General features: G+C 45.1%; 1 protein-coding gene across 4 annotated transcripts in view; it reads right to left on the reverse strand.

Annotated features, from left to right (window-relative positions):
• pde3b (phosphodiesterase 3B) overlaps positions 1–22,914 on the reverse strand; it is a 363,186-nt gene that overhangs the window by 20,199 nt on the left and 320,073 nt on the right. For all 4 annotated transcript variants that reach the window (XM_072466423.1, XM_072466421.1, XM_072466422.1 and 1 more), the window contains one exon: positions 641–754. In XM_072466423.1, coding sequence (XP_072322524.1) covers positions 641–754 — 114 coding nt within the window. The remainder of the gene's footprint in view (positions 1–640; positions 755–22,914) is intronic.

Here is a 22,914-nt window from a genome sequence, read left to right on the forward strand (position 1 = left end):
CAGCAAACGACATTAGTTTCATGGTCACCATTAGACTTTTAATTCCAGATTTTTGTTAAATTCAAATTTCACCGTCTGCCGCGGTGGGGTTCAGACCCAGGCCCCTCGGGCATTACCCTGGATCTCTAGTCCTCTCCCCTCTGAAGGGGTGCATTTTAAATCAGCCACAACTTTTATAAAATATTCAGAAAGGTTTATCTGATTTTCTCCACTACCCTAACTGCAAACTTAACAGCACTATGTTTTAAAGCTATCACATGCAATTTTCTTCAGTGTCAAGCAAACATTTTCTTACAACGTTGCTCCACAGGGATAGTGCACAGCTATGAACGATCAACATCAGTGCAGAGATATGACTCTACACATTTTAAACTTTGATAGTTTCACTTAAGTTAGGTACCTATGGATTTTCTTACATCATAAAATTCATAAAAAAGCACAATTTTATTAAGGAAATTAAAAATAAGGCAAATTAAATATGCTTTCACAAATAACTCAAGAATAAAGAAATGGTTCCAAGTTGAGGGTTATAAATGTCTGATCATGCCAAAAAAGAATATGGTCATCAGTCTCCAAATGACATTTTCTCTATCATAGTGTAAAAACGATAGTAATTCTGCTAAAATAGTGCAAAACATACCTGTGTCACTTCCCATTACATGATCACAGTTTATTTGCTGGAATCCTGGGATAGGCCGAGTTGTTAAGTACCAAACAGCATGAAGCACATCAGTGGCATGAACTCGGTTGTGATCTATTCAAAATAGTGGAACATGACAAGACAATAGGTAAAGTAAAGGCCATATTAATGATTTTCCTTTCTCTTTAAAAAAAGCATCAACATCTATAAAATGGTTGGGAAAATTATTTCTTTTGCAGATAAACTCAAAAAATCACCAGTTATTTCACATCAGGATATTTTATTTCAGCAGATACGATTCTACCCTGTGACCTCTCACTACCTCACAGCTTGTCCTGGCAATGGTAATCTCTGTTCTTCTGCTGATAGGCTTGCATCTTTGGTTTCAGAATTCCATCCAATATTGCCAAACAGCACCTTGTTTTCACTCTTCTTCAAAATCAAAAACAACCTACTCTCCTTTGTCGGGTTTCTGGTTGTCCAAATTAGAGAGGGCATTTCTGTCTCTCTCTCATGAAATTCAACCTGTCTTTTCTGATTGTCCAATAAATGTTTATCCAAAATTCGGGAATCCTCTGCAGCTAAACTACAAGCAGTATTGTCAAGGCGGAGGGAAATATTTGGTTCACCTTTAATCAATAAACACTTTTCAAACCCTCCAGATTTGCATTTTCTCATTTTTTTCACAAGGTTACTTGCAGCTGAAGTAAAGTAAAACTGAAGGTTCAATCTTTGTAGAGATGGTTGGCTTTACATGCATCACTCAGGGGAGGTGGTGGCATAGTGGTATTGTCGCTGGATTAGTAATCCAGAGACCCAGGATAAGGATCTGGGACCCAGGTTCGAATCCCACCATGGCAGATGATGGAATTTGAACTCAATAAAATACCTGGAATTAAAAACCGTGAAACCATTGTCGATTGTTGTAAAAACCCATCTGGTTTACTGATGTCGTTTAGGGAAGGAAATCTGAGGGCAGCATGGTGGCGCAGTGGTTAGGCCTGCTGCCTGCGGCGCTGAGTACCCAGGTTTGATCCCGGGTCACTGTTTATGTGGAGTTTGCACATTCTCCCTGTGTCTGCGTGGGTTTCATCCCCACAACCCAAAGATGTGCAGGTTAGGTGGATTGGCCATGCTAAATTGCCCCTTAATTGGAAAAAAAAAAATTGGGTACTCAATTTATTCAAAAAAAAGGAAATTTGCCATCCTTACCTGGTCTGGCCTACATGTGACTCCAAACCCACAGCAATGTGGTTGAATCTTAACTGCCCCGTCAAGGGCAATTAGGGATGGGCAATAAATGCTGGCACAGCCTGTGCAGACTACATCCCATGAGCGAATTTTTAAAAAAATTATTTGTTTGACAGCTTTTGGAGTCTTCGTAATCACAGCTTTTATCCCCATTTAGCAATAAGGAGTTATGCAATTTGTGCTTTCCAGATTTCAACTTTTCTTCTTTGCTTGCAGATATACCAGGTGAAACCTGTAGCTAGGATGTCCATGGTGGATGTTTTGAATTGAAGAGACATAAATGGTGGTGGCCTGCAACTACTTTTCAGGTAATTATCAGAATCAGAATCACATTGTTAGTTCCATAAACTTTGTTTTTTGTTAACAGGTATGGTTACAGAATCACTATGGTTCTTCGTCCACCTTCCTCTTCATTTTCAATGATTTCACCTCCTTTGCTATTTGCTTCCTTTACCTTGAAGAAGTTCTGAGGGCCTTTAAAAGGAGATGGATTAATCAGCCGTTTGCTTGGTGTCATTTCACTGTTCTCATCCTGAATAGCTGATGCCATGCTATCACGTATATCTTCCTTCAAGACAGGCATGCTCTGGGAAATATTTGTACTTAGGTGGGTTTACTGCAAGAGGCTTAACGTGCTCCTTTTAAGGAAGTATAATTCACAATATTCTTCTGATTTGCTGTCTTCTTCCTTAGCTTTGGAAGAATTACTTGCCAGCTGATCAAGATCAATTAGTGAAAGGTCTATTCAGTAGCAGTTGTTTAACATTTCTTCATATTCAGAATCCAAATTGGATTCAGAATTCTCGCCTGAACCTTCATCACTGTAATCACGATCAGATTTGGACTCCTCTTTCTTAGGATCACTTTCAGTCTTGGAGTTCCCAGAATCTAGTTTTCTACTATATTTCAACAAACTCAAGTGAGAAATCATTCGCAAACAGATAATTTCACCATGATCAGCAGAATCAGATTCACTACCATTGTCATTTGATGTGTGATCAATGTCTTTCAACATTTCTTTCTTGAGTCATTTAATGCCCAATGGGTTTTCTTAATTCCCACATGTCCTGCCATTGGTATCTCATGTGCTTTTCGCAGACTTCCCTCAGACTCTTCTGTAATCATGGGTGAAGCTACAACTTTCACTCCTGCCAAATCATTCCACCCGCTGGTAACTCCTTAACCATTCCGACCGCCACTAGACCTGACACAATCACACTCCAATTGTACTTTATATAATGGAACCGGGATGTAACCCCACCTATCCCCTTTACTAATACCTTAACTTTCTTTGAACTCTGGAGGGAAAACCAAATCCTTCTCCAAGTTTGCATAGCACCTGTGTCCCTTAAAATAGTTATGGGTTTGGCTACATCAGTTGAGTAAAATGGGGTAATCTTCCCCTGAAGACAAAAACCCTGCTATCTCTCATCTACCTCATTCATCACACCTGCTCCATGGTAGTGTTTACCTCAGGTCTTCAAAGTCCAGTTAGAACTACAGTCTGCCCTGTAGTATCCCCCACTTTGGTTCCCTTTTTAGAAACCACCTTATGACCCCCAACAAGCCCCATGGGCTTTCCTGGCAACTTCTAACATGCTGAATGAACGGGTTCCTTCTTATTAAGGCCTTTTACACATATGTGAGAAATATGAGAATGACTAGAGCGAGGGTAGGTCCGATCAAGGACACTAGCGGGAGATTTGTGTATTGAGTCTGAAGAGATAGGAGAGGTCTTGAACGAGTAAGATGCAGAGCTGGGCTGAGAAGTCGCAGGTGGTGTTTAACCCTGAAAAGTGTGAGGTTGTCCATTTTGGAAGGACAAATATGAATGTGGAATACAGGGTTAACGGTAGGGTTCTTGGCAATGTGGAGGAGCAGAGAGATCTTGGGGTCTATGTTCATACATCTTTGAAAGTTGCCACTCAAGTGGATAGAGCTGTGAAGAAGGCCTATGGTGTGCTCGCGTTCATTAGCAGAGGGATTGAATTTAAGAGCCGTGAGGTGATGATGCAGCTGTACAAAACCTTGGTACGGCCACATTTGGAGTACTGTGTGCAGTTCTGGTTGCCTCATTTTAGGAAGAATGTGGAAGCTTTGGAAAAGCTGCAAAGGAGATTTACCAGGACGTTGCCTGGAATGGAGAGTAGGTCTTACGAGGAAAGGTTGAGGGGGCTAGGCCTTTTCTCATTAGAATGGAGAAGGATGAGGGGCGACTTGATAGAGGTTTAGAAGATGATCAGGGGAATAGATAGAGTAGACAGTCAGGGACTTTTTCCCCGGGTGGAACAAACCATTACAAGGGGACATGAATTTAAGGTGAATGGTGGAAGATATAGGGGGGATGTCAGAGGTAGGTTCTTTACCCAGAGAGTAGTGGGGGCATGGAATGCACTGCCTGTGGAAGTAGTTGAGTCGGAAACATTAGGGACCTTCAAGCGGCTATTGGATAGGTACATGGATTACAGTAGAATGATGGGGTGTGGATTAATTTGTTCTTAATCTAGGACAAAGGTTCGGCACAACATTGTGGGCCGACGAGCCTGTTCTGTGCTGTATTTTTCTATGTTCTATGTATTACAATGGTAACATCTAGGGCTTTCGAGGCTCACCTTCACCCTCATTATCTTCCTTCCACGCCTGAGGAAAATATCTCGGAGCATTCCCAACTATCCATTCCTTAACTTGGCCATCTGCCTTCCTTTCACTCTCCCACTTCCTATCCTTTTCAAAATGAGGACGGTGATGGAACAAAAGTTTAAATTTATGCATCAGCTCATAATCGTCAGCCATATTGCTGCTTGTCTAGCGGTTTTCACCTTTTTGTCTTCAACCTGGGTTCTTATCACAGAAGGCAAGGAATTCTTTAATTCTTCCAAGAGAATGACTTCTCTCAGCCTCAGTTAGTTTCATCTCCCAATGCATCTACTGGTATCCATCTACTAAAATTGTTCTGCTTAACTCTTTCAAATTTGGCATACATCTGTCCTGGCTGTCTCCTTAAATTCCAAAATCTTTGCCTATATGCCTCAGGAACCAATTCATATGCACTCAGAATAGCCTTTTTCACCTCAACATAATTTTTAGACACCCCCTCTGACAGGAAGTATAAACCTCCTGTGCCCCCTCCATCGATTTACTTTGTATGGGCAGTGTCCAATTTTCTTTTGGCCACTCCATTTGGGTAATTGTTTTCTCAAATGTCCCCATTGTTTTCTCAAATGTCCCCCCACCGCCCCCCCCCCCCAAACAAAAGAAAGGTTTCTACTTGCTTCTCTTCAAATTTTGGGATAGCCTGTATAAATTAAAACATATCACCACTGATTTCTGTTCTCGGGTTTAGCTCCTGGCAGCTCCCTTTTTCATTTCCAGTGCCTTAATCTGGAACTTGCCCTCTAATGCTATTTCCTCCCGCTCTAATTCCAACCTCCTCATTTCATTTTCCATTTGAAAAACTCAATCTTTTTCTTTTTGCAGCATTTCCATTTCTTTCTCCATTCTTTTTAATTCCCTCTCATGCTTGAACTGCAACCGAATTCTCTACAGCTCAATTTCCTGACCAGAAAATGTATCTGATGCTATACTACTTTGTGGTCTCTCCTGTGTTTCTAACAGGCCGAAGTATTCAACCAATATATCATATATCACTGCCTTCCTAGTTTAGCTGGCACCTCTATTTTCAATTCACCTGTCAATTCAATTAGCTTGTCTATTTGAAGCCCTTTTTACATAAACCAAAAACAAGTCATCCACCTGAAGAAAAGACTTAGCAGCTTCCAGAGCCATCCTGTTATATTGCTACAAACCTGGGGTTTCTTTTTCATTTATACTGTAACCCAAATGGCGCCGTTTACCATTTGGATCATGGATACGAGCCCCCAAATTATGTCCTGGGCTAGATCGCAATCAATTCCAGCCCTACTTGACCCCCCACAAAATCGAAATTAATGAATATTTCTTTAAAAAAATCACCCAAAGACTTTGGCCCTTAGCTGCCCACAGTCACCAGGTTTGTAAATTTAAATGATCAATGTTATTAATAGCAATAACAATTAAATATGCAGCAATTACAACAGGTTAACTAATTCCTACCCCCCCCCCCCCCAACTTAAACTCATCCCTCTATATACACACACACACAAAACAGATAAACACAGAGGGGTAAAATACTGTGAGCAATTTTGGGCCCCACACCTCAGGAAGGACATACTGGCACTGGAGCGGGTCCAGCGGAGATTCACACGGATGATCCCAGGAATGGTAGGCCTAACATACGATGAATGTCTGAGGATCCTGGGATTATATTCATTGGAGTTTAGGAGGTTGAGGGGAGATCTAATAGAAACTTACAAGATAATGACTGGCTTAGATAGGGTGGATGTAGGGAAGTTGTTTCCATTAACAGGGGAGACTAGGACCCGGGGGCACAGCCTTAGAATAAAAGGGAGTCACTTTAGAACAGAGATGAGGAGAAATTTCTTTAGCCAGAGAGTGGTGGGTCTGTGGAATTCATTGCCACGGAGGGCGGTGGAGGCCGGGACGTTGAGTGTCTTTAAGACAGAAGTTGATAAATTCTTGATTTCTCGAGGAATTAAGGGCTATGGAGAGAGAGCGGGTAAATGGAGTTGAAATCAGCCATGATTGAATGGTGGAGTGGACACGATGGGCCGAATGGCCTTACTTCCACTCCTATGTCTTATGGTCTTATGGTGGTAAAATAATAAGTAAAAGGGCTAAAAGTCTTTGTTTCAGGTGGTTGTCTTATAGCCCCTTCCTTCACTTTAGGTTTTCAGTTCGAGGTTTTCACTGTAGATTCATTCAGGTCTCTTTTTTTTTTAAATAAACAATTTTAATGAGGTATTTTTGGCATTACAAAAAAACAGTATAAAAACAATGTAAAAAGAACAAGAAACATAGTGCAATCACCAACTCCCATCCCACCAAGACCCGTCTAATTGACCCCCTATTCGATGAATGGTTGCCACCTCCGGGCGAACCCTAACAATGACTCTCTCAAGGCGCATTTAATCTTCTCTAGGCCGAGAAAGCTTGCCATGTCAGTTAGCGAGGTCCCCGACCTCGGGGGCTTTGAGTCCTTCCAAGCTATACAGTATCCGTCTCCGGGCTACCAGGGAAGTAAAGGCCAGAACATCTGCCTCTTTCTCCTCCTGGATTCCCGGGTCTACCGACACCACAAAAATCGCCACCTCTGGATTAATTGCCACCCTTGTTTTCAAAACTCTGGACATGATGTCTGCAAACCCCTGCCAATATCCCCCAAGTTTTGGACACGCCCAGAACATGTGAACATGGTTCGCTGGTCCTCCCGCACATTTTACACACCTGTCCTCCACCCCAAAAAATCTATTCATCCGGGCCACTGTCATGTCACGGGAATGGCAGAGTTGCTGTTATGAACGCCCCCAGACTGGTGCTCCTACATGAAGCTGCCTCCGTCCGCTCCTAAACCGACCCCTCCCCCACTACCCACTTCCTTATCATGGCTATGTGAGCCGCCCAGTAATAATTACTGAAATTTGGTACGGCAAGACCCCCCTCCCCCCGATTCCGCTCGAGCATCACCTTCTTCACTTGCAGGGACTTCCCTGCCCACACAAAGCCCAGGATGATTTTGTTAACCCTCTTAAAAAAGGACCGCGGGACGAAAATTGGGAGACACAGAAATACGAATAAAAATCTCGGTAGGACCGTCATTTTGACCGTCTGCACTCCCACCAACGACAGCGGGAGAGCATCCCTTCTCCGAAACTCGCCCTCCATCTGTTCAGCCAACCGGGACAAGTTCAACTTGTGTAACCGGCCCCAGTCGCGTGCCACTTGTATCCCTAAGTACCTGAAACTGTCCCCTATCAGCCTAAACGGCAGCTCCCTCAGCCGATCCTGCTGACCCCTCTCCTGGACTTCAAACATTTCACTCTTTGTCATATTCAGTTTATACCCCGAAAACCGGCCAAATTCCCCCCAAATCGGCATATATTTCACCCATCCCTGCCCCTGGATCTGATAAGTATAAGAGCAGGTCGTCCGCGTACAACGAGACCCTATGTTCCAACGAGACTCTATAGCTAGCGCAAACAGCAGTAGGGAGAGGGGGCACCCTTGTCTTGTCCTCCGGTACAGTCTAAAATAGTCCGAGGTCATCCTATTTGTCCTTACACTAGCCTCCGGGTGTTGGTACAACAGCCTGACCCAATCGATAAAGCCTCTACCGAACCCAAATCGGCCCAGCACCTCCCATAGATAGTCCCACTCCACCCGGTCGAACGCCTTTTCCGCATCCATTGCCACAACTACCTCAACCTCCCTACTCTCCGGGGGCATCATAATCACATTGAACAGCCTTCTTATATTGGCCACCAACTGCCTGCCCTTGACAAACCCGGTTTGATCCTCCATAATCACATCCGGCACACAGTCTTCAATCCTGGAGGCCAAACTTTTGGCCAGCAACTTGGCGTCCCCATTAAGCAGTGAAATCGGCCTATATGACCCGCATAGCTCCGGGTTCTTGTCCCACTGCAATATCAACAAAATAGTGGTCGGTGACTTCGTTGGGGGCAGCACCCCGCCATCCCTTGCCTCATTGAAAACATTGACCAGCAACGGCCCTAAAATCCCTGAGAACTTCTTATTGAATTCCACTGGGTACCCGTCCAGCCCTGGGGCTTTACCCAACTGCATTGCCTTCAAGCCCTCAACTATTTCATCGGCCCTGATCGGGGCCCCCAGCCCATATACCAGCTCCCTATCCACCCTTGGGAAGGTCAGCCCGTCCAAAAAGCGTTTCATCCCCTCAGGCCCTGTGGGGGGTTCCGAAGAATAGAGCCTACTGTAAAAGTCCCTGAACGCCCTGTTTAGCCCTGTCGAGTTCCATACCAAATTCCCATCCTCATCAACCACCCTCTCTATTTCCCTGGCTGACTCCCTCTTCCTAAGCTGCTGTGCCAGCATTCTGCTGGTCTTCTCCCCATGTTTGTAAAAAGCACCCCTCGCCTTCCTAAGCTGCTCCACTGCCTTACCTGTGGACAGCACCCCGAACTCCGCCTGCAGCCTCCGACATTCCCTTAAGAGCTCTACCCCAGGGGTCACCGCATACCTTCTGTCTATCTGTAAACTCTCCTTAACCAGTCGGTCTGTTTCTGCCCTATCCGTCCTGTCCCTATACACCCGGATCAAAATCAGCTCCCCTCTCACCACTGCCTTCAGCGCCTCCCAGACCACCGCTGCTGAGGCTTCCCCCGTGTCATTAACCTGCAGGTAATTCTGCATACACTGCCTCAGCCTCTCGCACACCGCCTCGTCCGTCAACAGGCCTACGTCCAACCTCCATTGCGGGCGCCGGAAGCTCTCCTCACTGACCTGCAGTTCCACCCAGTGTGGGGCATGATCCAAAATAGTGATGGCCGAGCACCCAGAGTCCACCACCCCCGCCAGTAAATCCCTGCTCAAAATGAAAGAGTCAATCCGGAATAAACCTTGTGAACATGTGAATAAAAAGAAAACTCCTTCCCCATGGGCTGCCTTGGGAAACCTCCATGGGTCGACCCCCCCCCCATCTGTTCCATGAACCCTATCAGTTCCTTTGCCATTGTTGGCACCCTCCCCATTTTCGAACATGACCGGTCCAGGCCAGGGTCGATGACTGTATTAAAATCCCTCCCAGAACCAACTTGTACGAGTCCAGGTCTGGTATCTTCCCCAGCACCCTCTTTATAAATTCCACATCGTCCATGTTTGGCGCGTACACGTTACCCAAGACTTCCTCCCCTCCAGCTTACCGCTAACCATGACATAACGAGACTGTCCGAGACTATACTGTCCACCAGGGACAGGAATGGTTGTTGCAGGTGCCGGGGTTTAGATATTTCAGTAAGCTTCAGGAAGGTGGTAAAAGAGGGGGAGGGGTGGCATTGTTAGTCAAGGACAATATTGCGGTGGCAGAAAGGACGTTTGATGAGGACTCGTCTACTGAGGTAGTATGGGCTGAGGTTAGAAACAGGAAAGGAGGTCACCCTGTTAGGGGTTTTCTATAGGCCTCCAAAAAGTTCCAGAGATGTAGAGGAAAGGATTGCAAAGATGATTCTGGATAGGAGCGAAAGTAACAGGGTAGTTGTTATGGGGGACTTTAACTTTCCAAATATTGACTGGAAACGCTAGTACTTTGGATGGGTCTGTTTTTGTCCAATGTGTGCAGGAGGGTTTCCTGACACAGTATGTAGATAGGCCAACGAGAGGCGAGGCCATATTGGATTTGGTACTGGGTAATGAACCAGGACAGGTGTTAGATTTGGAGGTAGGTGAGCACTTTGGTGATAGTGACCACAATTCGATTACGTTTACTTTAGTGATGGAATGGGATAGGTATATACCGCAGGGCAGGAGTTATATCTGGGGGAAAGGCAATTATGATGCAATGAGGCAAGACTTAGGATGCATCGGATGGAGAGGAAAACTGCAGGGGATAGGCACAATGGGAATGTGGAGCTTGTTCAAGGAACAGCTACTGCGTGTCCTTGATAAGTATGTACCTGTCAGGCAGGGAGGAAGTGGTCGAGCGAGGGAACCATGGTTTACTGAAGCAGTTGAAACACTTGTCTAGAGGAAGAAGGAGGCTTATGTAAAGATGAGACGTGAAGGTTCAGTTAGGGCGCTCGAGAGTTACAAGTTAGCTAGGAAGAACCTAAAGAGAGAGCTAATAAGAGCCAGGAGGGGACATGAGAAGTCTTTGGCAGGTAGGATCAAGGATAACAGTAAAAATTTCTATAGATATGTCAAGAATAAAAGAATGACTAGGGTAAGAGTAGGGCCCGTCAAGGACAGTAGTGGGAAATTGTGCGTGGAGTCCGAGGAGATAGGAGTGATGCTAAATGTATATTTTTCGTCAGTATTCACACAGGAAAAAGACAATGTTGTCAAGGAGAATACTGAGATACAGGCTACTAGACTAGAAGGGCTTGAGGTTCATAAGGAGGAGCTGTTAGCAATTCTGGAAAGTCTGGAAAGTGTGAAAATAGGTATGTCCCCTGGGCCGGATGGGATTTATCCTAGGATTCTCTGGGAAGCTAGGGAGGAGATTGCTGAGCCTTTGGCTTTGATCATTAAGTCATCTTTGTCTACCGGAATAGTGCCAGAAGACTGGAGGAGAGCAAATGTTGTCCCCTTGTTCAAGAAGGGGAGGAGAGACAACCCCGGTAACTATAGACCAGTGAGCCTTACTTCTGTTGTGGGCAAAGTCTTGGAAAGGTTTATAAGAGATAGGATGTACAATCATCTGGAAAGGAATAATTTGATTAGAGATAGTCAACACGGTTTTGTGAAGGGTAGGTCGTGCCTCACAAACCTTATTGAGTTCTTTGAGAAGGTGACCAAGCAGGTGGATGAAGGTAAAGCAGTTGTGGTGTATATGGATTTCAGTAAAGTGTTTGATAAGGTTCCCCATGGTAGGCTATTGCAGAAAATACAGAGGCATGGGTTTCAAGGTGATTTAGCAGTTTGGATCAGAAATTGGCTAGGTGGAAGAAGACAAAGGGTGGTGGTTGATGGGAAATGTTCAGACTGGAGTCCAGTTACTAGTGGTGTACCACAAGGATCTGTTTTGGGGCCACTGCTGTTTTCAATTTTATAAATGACCTGGGGGAGGGCATAGAAGGATGGGTGAGTAAATTTGCAGATGACACTAAAGTCGGTGGAGTTGTGGACAGTGCGGAAGGATGTTACAAGTTACAGAGGGACATAGATAAGATGCAGGGCTGGGCTGAGAGGTGGCAAATGGAGGTTAATGCAGAAAAGTGTGAGGTGATTAATTTTGGAAGGAATAACAGGAAGACAGAGTACTGGGCTAATGGTAAGATTCTTGGTAGTGTGGATGAGCAGAGAGATCTCGGTGTCCATGTGCATAGATCCCTGAAAGTTGCCACCCAGGTTGAGAGGGTTGTTAAGAAGGCGTACGGTGTGTTAGCTTTTATTGGTAGAGGGATTGAGTTTCGGAGCCATGAGGTCATATTGCAGCGATACAAAACTGGTGTGACCGCATTTGGAGTAATGCGTGCAATTCTGGTCACCGCATTATAGGAAGGATGTGGAAGCATTGGAACCGGTGCAGAGGAGATTTACCAGAATGTTGCCTGGTATGGAAGGAAGATCTTATGAGGGAAGGCTGAGGGACTGTGTGTTGGGTGGGGTTACTGGGTTATGGGGATAGGGTGGAGGTGTTGACCTTGGGTAGGGTGCTCTTTCCAAGAGCCGGTGCAGACTCGATGGGCCGAATGGCCTCCTTCTGCACTGTAAATTCTATGATAATCTATGATAATTCTATGACTTGAGGCTGTTTTCGTAAGAGAGAAGGTGGTTAAGAGGTGACTTGAGGCATACAAGATGATCAGAGGATTAGATAGGGTGGACAATGAGAGCTTTCTTCCTCGGATGGTGATGTCTAGCACGAGGGGACATAGCTTTAAATTGAGGGGTGATAGATATAGGACAGATGTCAGAGGTATGTTCTTTACTCAGAGAGTAGTAAGTGCGTGGAATGCCCTGCCTGCAACAGTAGTGGACTCGCCAACACTAAGGGCATTCAAATGGTCATTGGATAGACATATGGACGATAAGGGAATCGTGTAGATGGGCTTTAGAGTGGTTTCACAGGTCATAGACATAGAAGATATGGTGCAGAAGGAGGCCATTCAGCCCATCGAGTCTGCACCGGCCGGCGCAACAACGAAGGCCGAAGAGCCTGTACTGCGCTATAATGTTCTATGAAATTGCACCCGCTTGTTGATCAAAATCGCCACCCCTCTAGTCTTGGTGTCCAGCCCTGAATGAAAGACCTGACTGACCCAACCCTTCCTTAGCCTGACTTGATCCGCCACTTTCAGGTGTGTCTCCTGTAACATTACCACGTCCGCCTTCAGAGCTATCAGATGCGCGAACACACGTGCCCTCTTAACCGGCCCATTCAACCCTCTGACATTCCAGGTGATCAGCCCAGTTGAGGGGCACCGTGCCCACCCCATCAGCCATCCCCTTTCCTGGGCCCGGCTCCAGCCCATGCGCTGCGCCTCCATCGACCTGCCTCCTGGCAGCCCCCACCCTCGACCTCCTCTCGGTGCCGAAACCGAAGTCCCTCCCTCGTCAGCAGAGTAACTCCCCCCGCCCCCCCCCCCCCCTCGCCCCTCGCAACACCACTTTGTAAACTAACCCCTGCCATATATTAATCATATGCACACCCCCCACTGTGCTTCTGTAGACGAGCTCACCCAGCCAGCCTGGTGGCCCTCACCTCCGGCGCCAAGAAGTCTCCCATCTATTGTTCCCCCACTCCCCTCCCCCCCGCCCATCGAAACCACTTCCCTCATCAAGCCGACCCCAAACAATCGCCCAATTACCATAAGAGACAACCCAAAACGAAAAACCCACAAAGAACCACCCGAATAGTGCAAATCAAAGTAATAAAAAGTTAAAAGCCCCACCGGCCTCCCCCACCAAAACACTGAAAACCCACAGAAACCAAATAACTTTTACTTCCCCCACCTTCAACCAAACTCCAATGCAGAAGAGAAACGACAATCAAAACATATAAACATCACTCAAAAAGTTACAACTTAAAACAAAAAGTTCTCAGTTCAGCACCAGCCCTTTCTTCTTGGCAAAGTCCATCGCGTCTTCAGGCGACTCAAAATAATGGTGCTGGTCCTCGTGCGTAACCCAAAGACGCGCCGGGTATAGCAGCCCAAATTTCACCTTCTTCTTGAACAGGATTGCCTTAACTTGATTGAAGCCTGCCCTCCTTCTGGCCACCTCCACGCTCAGATCCTGATAAACACGCAAAATGCTATTGTCCCATTTGCAGCTCCGCATACGCTGGGCCCACTGGCGAACACATTCCTTGCCAAAAACCTGTGGAACCGGACCACCATCGCCCTTGGGGGTCCCCCGGCTGCGGCTTCCTCGCCATCGCTCTGTACGCCCTGTCTACCTCCAACAGTCGGGGAAAAGCCCCCTCTTCCAGAAGCTTCTGAAACATACTCGCCTCAAACGCGCCAGCATCCGCCCCCTCAGGGAGACTGACAGTTCTTAAGTTCTGCTGGCGAGCTCTATTCTCCAGGTCTTCTACCTTCTCCAGCAGCCTTCTTTGCTGATCCTTCAGCATCCCCACCTCCAGTTCAACCACCGTTTGGTGCTTCTCCTGGCGCTTGCTCCCGCTTCTCAATCATCTGATCATGGGCATCCAGCCTGCGCTCCAGCTGATCGATCAATTCCTTTATCGGGTCAAGACAGTCCCGTTACTGCCTTGCAAAGCCCTCTTGGATGACCTGCATCAGCTCCTCCGTTGATGGCTGAGCCGTTGCAGCAGGGGTCCGAACATCAGCCATATGGTCTTCAGCCGCAACGTCCACCCAGCCCTTGCTTATCTTCTTATTTCTTCCTTTGCGATCCCTTGGGGTTCTTTGTTCCATACACCAATGTGTGGATCCAGTACCAAATTGTCTGCGCCTTCAAAGTCAGCGCTCAAAACCGCAAAAAGGTCGGGGGGAAAAGGTCCAAAGGTCCTCATAGCCGCCACCGGAAGTCTGATTCTTTCAGGTCTCTGTGCAGCGATGCAACCTTTATGGAGAAAACACGAGGGGGAGAGAGAGAGCAGCTTCCTTACTTTGAGCGTCCAACAGCTTCTCCTTGCTCTCAGAAAATCATCTCACCCACGCAGGGCCCAATCACCACCTATTACCAGGTAGAATACAATATTTTGGCCAATCATTGGCCACCAGCCAACCAATCGAACAGAGTCCCACCCATCGCTTGGGTGCCGTAAAGTCTGTTCTGCTGTTCAAACGTTAGCAGAGTGTTCTCTTTTGTAACTTCTGAATCCCTTTCTTTCTCTGCTCGACTTAAAGGTACATGTCCATTAAGCACCCATGGATCAAAATGAAAGCAGCAAATATAAAGAAATAGGAAAAAAGGAAATCAACAGGAAGTGCCCTTATACTCCCCTGATGTATTTTGCCATGTATCTAAAATCCGCAGAGTAATTGTGTAAAATGTAAAAAGGAACATAGGGGGAAAGGATGAGCTAGTGCAGCCCCGTTAAGGCGTGGGCCATGTGATCGGATTGGGGCCAATCGCACAAGAGCATGCAAACCCAGGCCAATAGAGAGTTAGCACGGGGCCCTGGTAGTGTTGAAGCTGAAGGTGAAGAGATCAGACCCATCTTGTGTTGTGCTTGTATATATATATATATATATATATATACACATATGCTTTGCCTTTTGTTAATAAACCCCTTTGTTCCTATTGGAAGCCTCCAGAGTGTTGACTCGAGCCACCACACAACTCCTGTCCATAATAAGGTTCTAATTATCAAAAGTTATTATTTTCACAATTGTACAATTACATTTACCCAATGAATTGTCTGTCATGTCTTTGAATTCCTTAATTAATATTCTTGCATGAAGACCTCAGCCACTCCAAAATCCATGGCTTTTTTTGCCCAAAGGCCTGTTTCTGTTAGCAGAATGAAAATTCGAATTTGAAAATATACTTTGTACCCAACATTTCAGGATACATCGGTATCAAGTCAGTTGTACCGTTCGAACAGATTCCCCAAGGTTTGAATTTTTCAAGTTGAGTTGTTTTCCAGATTTCCATAAGATGTAGGAGCTGTCTGCTCCACCACTTAATGAGATCATGGCTGATCTGATATAATCCTCAACTCCACTTTCCCGCTGTATCCCCATGATCCTTGATTCGCTTACTGATAAAAAATCTGTCCATCTCAGACTTGAACATAGTTCACAACCCAGCCTCTTCAGCCCGCTGCAGTAAAGAATTCCACTGTCATCGGCGAGAAGAAACTGCTCCTCACCTCGGTTTTAAATGGACAACCCCCGACTCTTTGTTTATACCCTCTGGCCCCACATTCTCCCACAAGGGAAAACATCCACTCAGCATCTACCCTATCAAACACCTGAGAATCCTACATGTCTCAATAAGTTCACTTCTCATTCTTCTCAACTCTAATGTGTGGAACGGCACAGTAGCACAGTGGTTAACACTGTTTCTTCACGGTGCCAGGGACCTGGGTTCGCTTCCCAGTTTGGGTCACTGTCTGTGCGGAGTCTGCATGCTGTCCCAGTGTCTGTGTGGGTTTCCTCCAGGTGTTCCGGTTTCCTCTTACAAGTCCCGAAAGACGTGCTTGTTCGGTGAATTGGACATTCTGAATACTCCCTCAGTGTACCCGAACAGGTGCCGGAGTATGGTGACGACGGGATTTTCACAGTAAATTCATTGCAGTGTTAATGTAAGCCTACTTGTGACATTAATAAAGATTATTATTATTACAGGCCCAACCAGCTCGACCTCTCCTCATACGAAAATACCTCCAAACCCGGGATCAACCTAGTGAACCTTCTCTGGATGCCTCCAATGACAGTTTTTCTTTCCTTTGATAAGGGGACCAAACTGTCAAACTCTTCACAGTATTCCAGGTGTGGTCTAACTAGTGCCTTGTATAGTTTTAGCAGGACTTGCCTATTTTTATGTTCCATTCCCTTCAAAATAAAGGCCAACATTCCATTTCCCTTCCCAATTAAAACAACTGAACTTTCATCTAGTTTTTTGTGATTTATGAATGAGGACCCCCAAATCCCTCTATGCAGCAGTTTTCTGCAGTCTTTCTCCATTTAACTAATATTCAACTCCTTTACTCTTTCTACCAAAGTCCATAACTTCACATTTTCCTACATTATATGCCCAGGTGACATCTGGGCAACAGTAAGGGATGACATCGGTGCTATGGAGGATAAGGTTGAATCCATTTGGGTGGAAATCAGGAATAGTAAGGCGAAAAAGTCACTGATAGGAGTAGTCTATAGGCCACCAAATAGTAACATTATGGTGGGGCACGCAATAAACGAAGAAATAACTGATGCATGTAGAAATGGTACAGCAGTAATCATGGGGGATTTTAATCTACATGTCGATTGGTTTAACCAGGTCGGTCAAGGCAGCCTTGAGGAGGAGTTTATAGAATGTATCCGCGATAGTTTCCTAGAACAGTATGTAATGGAACCTACGAGGGAACAAGCGGTCCTAGATCTGGTCCTGTAATGAGACAGGATTGATTCAGGATCTCACAGTTAGGGATCCTCTCGGAAGGAGCGATCACAATATGGTGGAATTTAAAATACAGATGGAGGGTGAGAAGGTAAAATCAAACAATAGTGTTTTGTGCTTAAACAAAGGAGATTACAATGGGGTGAGAGAAGGAGTAGCAAAGATAGACTGGGAGCAAAGACTTTATGGTGAAACAGTTGAGGAACAGTGGAGAACCTTCCAAGTGATTTTTCACAGTGCTCAGCAAAGGTTTATACCAACAAAAAGGAAGGACGGTAGAAAGAGGGAAAATCGACCGTGGATATCTAAGGAAAAAAGGGAGAGTATCAAATTGAAGGAAAAAGCATACAAAGTAGCAAAGATTAGTGGGAGACTAGAGGACTGGGAAATCTTTAGGGGGCAACAGAAAAAAGCTATAGAGAGTAAGATAGATTATGAGAGTAAACTTGCTCAGAATATAAAAACAGATAGTAAATTTATATACAAATCTATAAAACAAATAAGAGTGGCTAAGGTAAATATTGGTCCTTTAGAGGATGAGAAGGGAGATTTAATAATGGGAGGAGAAGAAATGGCTGAGGAACTGAACAGGTTTTTTGGGTCGGTCTTCACAGTGGAAGACACAAATAACATGCCAGTGACTGATGGAAATGAGGCTATGACAGGTGAGGACCTTGAGAGGATTGTTATCACTAAGGAGGTAGTGATGGGCAAGCTAATGGGGCTAAAGGTAGACAAATCTCCTGGCCCTGATGGAATGCATCCCAGAGTGCTAAAAGAGATAGCTAGGGAAATTGCAAATGCACTGGTGATAATTTACCAAAATTCACTAGACTCTGGGGTGGTCCCGGTGGATTGGAAATTAGCAAACGTGACACCACTGTTTAAAAAAGGAGGTAGGCAGAAAGCGGGTAATTATAGGCCAGTGAGCTTAACTTCGGTAGTAGGGAAGATGCTGGAATCTATCACCAAGGAAGAAATAGCGAGGCATCTGGATGGAAATTGTCCCATTGGGCAGACGCAGCATGGGTTCATAAAGGGCAGGTTGTGCCTAACTAATTTAGTGGAATTCTTTGAGGACATTAACAGTGCGGTAGATAACGGGGAGCCAATGGATGTGCTATATCTGGATTTCCAGAAAGCCTTTGACAAGGTGTCACACAAAAGGTAGCTGCATAAGATAAAGATGCATGTGGCATTAAGGGTAAAGTAGTAGCATGGATAGAGGATTGGTTAATTAATAGAAAACAAAGAGTGGGGATTAATGGGTGTTTCTCTGGTTGGCAATCAGTAGCTAGTGGTGTCCCTCAGGGATCAGTGTTGGGCCCACAACTGTTCACAATTTACATAGATGATTTGGAGTTGGGGACCAAGGGCAATGTGTCCAGGTTTGCAGACGACACTAAGATGAGTGGTAAAACAAAAAGTGCAGAGGATACTGGAAGTCTGCAGAGGGATTTGGATAGGCTAAGTGAATGGGCTAGGGTCTGGCAGATGGAATACAATGTTGACAAATGTGAGGTTATCCATTTTGGTAGGAATAACAGCAAAAGGGATTATTATTTAAATGATAAAATATTAAAACATGCTGCTGTGCAGAGAGACCTGGGTGTGGTAGTGCATGAGTCGCAAAAAGTTGGTTTACAGGTGCAACAGGTGATTAAGAAGGCAAATGGAATGTTGTCCTTCATTGCTAGAGGGATGGAGTTCAAGACTAGGGAGGTTTTACAGCAATTGTATAAGGTGTTAGTGAGGCCACACCTGGAGTAGTGTGTTCAGTTTTGGTCTCCTTACTTGAGAAAGGACGTGGAGGGTGTGCAGAGGAGATTCACTAGGTTAATCCCAGAGCTGAAGGGGTTGGATTACGTGGAGAGGTTGAGTAGACTGGGACTGTACTCATTGGAATTTAGAAGGATGAGGGGGGATCTTATAGAAACATATAACATTATGAAGGGAATAGATAGGATAGATGCGGGCAGGTTGTTTCCACTGGCGGGTGAAAGCAGAACTAGGGGGCATAGCCTCAAAATAAGGGAAAGTAGATTTAGGACTGAGTTTAGAGGAACTTCTTCACCCAAAGGGTTGTGAATCTATGGAATTCCTTGCCCAGTGCAGCAGTAGAGGCTCCTTCATTAAATGTTTTTAAGCTAAAGATAGATAGTTTTTTGATGAATAAAGGGATCAAGGGTTATGGTGGTCGGGCCGGAAAGTGGAGCTGAGTCCACAAAAGATCGGCCATGATTTCATTGAATGGTGGAGCAGGCTTGAGGGGCCAGATGGCCTACTCCTGCTCCTAGTTCTCTATTCTTATATTTCATCTGCCAACTTTTTTGCCCACTCACCTAACCTGTCTATATCCCTCTGTAGACTCTCTGTCATCCTCACTACTTGTCTTGCCATATATTTTTGTGTCATCCGCAAACTTGGCAATAGTGCATTCAGTTTCCCGGTTCAAGTCATTAATATATATTGTGAACAATTGTGGCCCCAGCACAAATCCCTCCAGCACTCCACTAATATAGGCTGCCATCCTGAAAATTCTCCTCTTAAACCAACTCGTTGTCATCCATCAGTTAGCCAATCCTCTTGTCATGCTAATATACTACCCCCAACACCATAGGCTCTTATCTTATTAAGTAGCCTTTTGTCTGGTACAATCCAACAATTTTGGAAATCCAAGTATAGTACATCAACTGGTTCCCCTTCATCTACCTTGCTCATTACCACCTCAAAAAATTCTAATAAATGTGTCAGACATAGTTTCCCCTTCATGAAGTCATGCTGACTCTGCTTGGTTATATTATGCACTTCTAAATGCTCTGCTATTGCATCCTTTATAATGGACTCTGAACATTTTCCCAATGACAGAAGTTAAGCTAACTGGCCAAGAGTTACTTGCTTTTTGTCTCCCTCCTTTGTTACATTGGCAGTTTTCCAATCCTCTGGGATTTTTCCAAAATTTAAGGATTCTTGGAAGATTACTACCAGTCCATTCAGGTAAAGTTTTATTCAGATAAAGTTTACATTGAGTACTTAAAAAAAACCAGAAGCAGTATCAGGGAAGAAAAAAATTGCATCATCATTGCACATCTAATGTAGCTTTTATTTTCTGTTTTAAAAGCTTTGGAAAGTTAACAAAACTGAGAACGTCATTTCTAATCTTTAACTTTCAAAGTGTAGAATTTTGAAGCCAGAAATACCTCTTAATAGTAAAACCTTGTTATGAACGAAAGACATTCTATTTGCTACATTCAAATAATTGAGGCACAATGTCTTTTCTCATTCTAATCTGATATTCTTTCTGAAAAATCATCAAGTTCCACGTTGAAATGAAACAAAGTCTCTTCTGAGGGGAGCTTGGAAAAAGAAAGACAGAAAGGATGAGGAGAAGGAAACAAGTTCAAACTGACCTTTTATTGCTGGGGAATGTGTGAGAGTGGGAGTGAATGCATGGAGGCTTAAGGATAAGGGGAAGGAGATGAGGCAGTTGAAAAGAGAAAGAGCAGGGGATGCAATGGGAGCTAGAGGAGAGAAAAGCATGGCTGTGAGGAGAAGAGATGGAAAATAAACCACAGAGCAACATTTTCCATGCAATTCCACCACAAAATGCATCCAGTTAGAACATTGAACAGTACAGCACAGAACAAGCCCTTCGGCCCTCGATGTTGTGCCGAGCTTTGTCCACAACCAAGATCAAGCTATCCCACTCCCTGTCATTCTGGTGTGCTCCATGTGCCTATCCAATAACCGCTTCAGCGTTCCTAAAGTGTCCGACTCCACTATAACAGCAGGCAGTCCATTCCACACCCTAACCATTCTCTGAGTAAAGAACCTACCTCGGACATCCCTCCTATATCTCCCACCCCGAACCTTATAGTCATGTCCCCTTGTAACAGCTACATCCATCCAAGGAAATAGTCTCTGAACGTCCACTCTACCTCCCTCATCATCTTATAAACCTCTATTAAGTCGCCTCTCATCCTCCTTCACTCCAATGAGAAAAGCCCCAGCTCCCTCAACCTTTCCTCATAAGACCTACCCTCCAACCCAGGCAGCATCCTGGTAAATCTCCTTTGCACCCTTTCCAATGCTTCCATATCCTTCCTATAATGAGATGACCAGAACTGCACACAATACTCCAAATGTGGTCTCACCAGGGTCTTGTACAGTTGCAGCATAACCCCACGGCTCTTAAACTCAAGCCCCCTGTTAATAAACGCTAACACACTATAGGCCTTCTTCACGGCTCTATCCACTTGAGTGGCAACCTTCAGAGATCTGTAGACATGAACCCCAAGATCTCTCTGTTCCTCCACATTCCTCAGAACCCTGTAATCCGCATTCAAATTTGTCCTACCAAAATGAATCACCTCGCACTTATCAGGGTTAAACTCCATCTGCCATTTTTCGGCCCAGCTCTGCATCCTATCAATGTCTCTTTACAGCCTACAACAGCCCTCCACCTCATCCACTACTCCACCAATCTTGGTGTCATCAGAAAATTTACTGACCCACCCTTCAGCCCCCTCCTCCAAGTCATTTATAAAAATCACAAATAGAGGACCCAGCACTGATCCCTGTGGTACACCGCTGATAACTGGTCTCTAGTCTGAACATTTTCCATCCACCACCACCCTCTGTCTTCTATGTGATAGCCAGTTACTTATCCAATTGGCCAAATTTCCCTCTATCCCACACCTCCTTACTTTCTTCATGAGCCGACCATGGGGAACCTTATCAAACGCCTTACTGAAATCCATGTATACGACATCAACTGCTCTACCTTCATCTACACACTTAGTTACCTCCTCAAAGAATTCAATCAAATCTGTGTTGACTATCCCGGATTAAGCTGCATCTTTCCAAATGGTCATTTATCCTTTCCCTCAGGACCCTTTCCATTAACTTACCGACCACCGAAGTAAGACTAACTGGCCTATAATTACTAGGGTCTTTCCTATTCCCTTTCTTGAACAGAGGAACAACATTCGCCACTCTCCAGTCCTCTGGCACTAACCCCGTGGACAGTGAGGACCCAAAGATCAAAGCCAAAGGCTCTGCAATCTCATCCCTTGCCTCCCAAAGAATCCTAGGATATATCCCATCTGGCCCAGGGGACTTGTCGACCCTCAGGTTTTTCAAAATTGCTAATACATCTTCCCTAGAACATCTACCTCCTCCAGCCTACCTGCCTGTATCTCACACTCATCCTCAAAAACATAGCCCCTCTCCTCGGTGAACACTGAAGAAAAGTATTCATTCAACGCCTCTCCTATCTCTTCTGACTCCATGCACAAGTTCCCACTACTGTCCTTGACCGGCCCTAACCTCACCCTGGTCATTCTTTTATTTCTCACATAAGAATAAAAAGCTTTGGGGATTTCCTTGATCCGACCCACAAAGGACTTCTCATGCCCCCTCCGAGCTCTCCTAAGCCCTTTCTTAGCTCATTCCTTGCTACCCTGTAACCCTCAAGCGACCCAACTGAACCTTGTTTTCTCATCCTTACATATGCTTCCTTTTTCCTCTTGACAAGACATTCAACCTCTTTTGTGAACCATGGTTCGCTCACACAGCCATTTCCTCCCTGCCTGACAGGGATATATCTAACAAGGACACGCAGTATTTGTTCCTTGAACAAGCTCCACTATTCATTTGTGCCTTTCCCTGACAGTTTCTGTTCCCATCTTACGCTCCCTAATTCTTGCCTAATCGCATAATTACCCCTCCCCCAATTATAAATCTTGCCCTGCCGTATGGCCATATCCCTCTCCATTGCAATAGTGAAAGACACTGACCGAATTGTGGTCACTATCTCCAAAGTGTTCTCCCACAAACAAATCTAACACTTGGCCCGGTTCATTGCCCAGTAACAAATCCAATGTGGCCCCCCT

This window comes from Scyliorhinus torazame, chromosome 10, assembly GCF_047496885.1.
Source record: "Scyliorhinus torazame isolate Kashiwa2021f chromosome 10, sScyTor2.1, whole genome shotgun sequence".
NCBI lineage: Eukaryota > Metazoa > Chordata > Chondrichthyes > Carcharhiniformes > Scyliorhinidae > Scyliorhinus > Scyliorhinus torazame.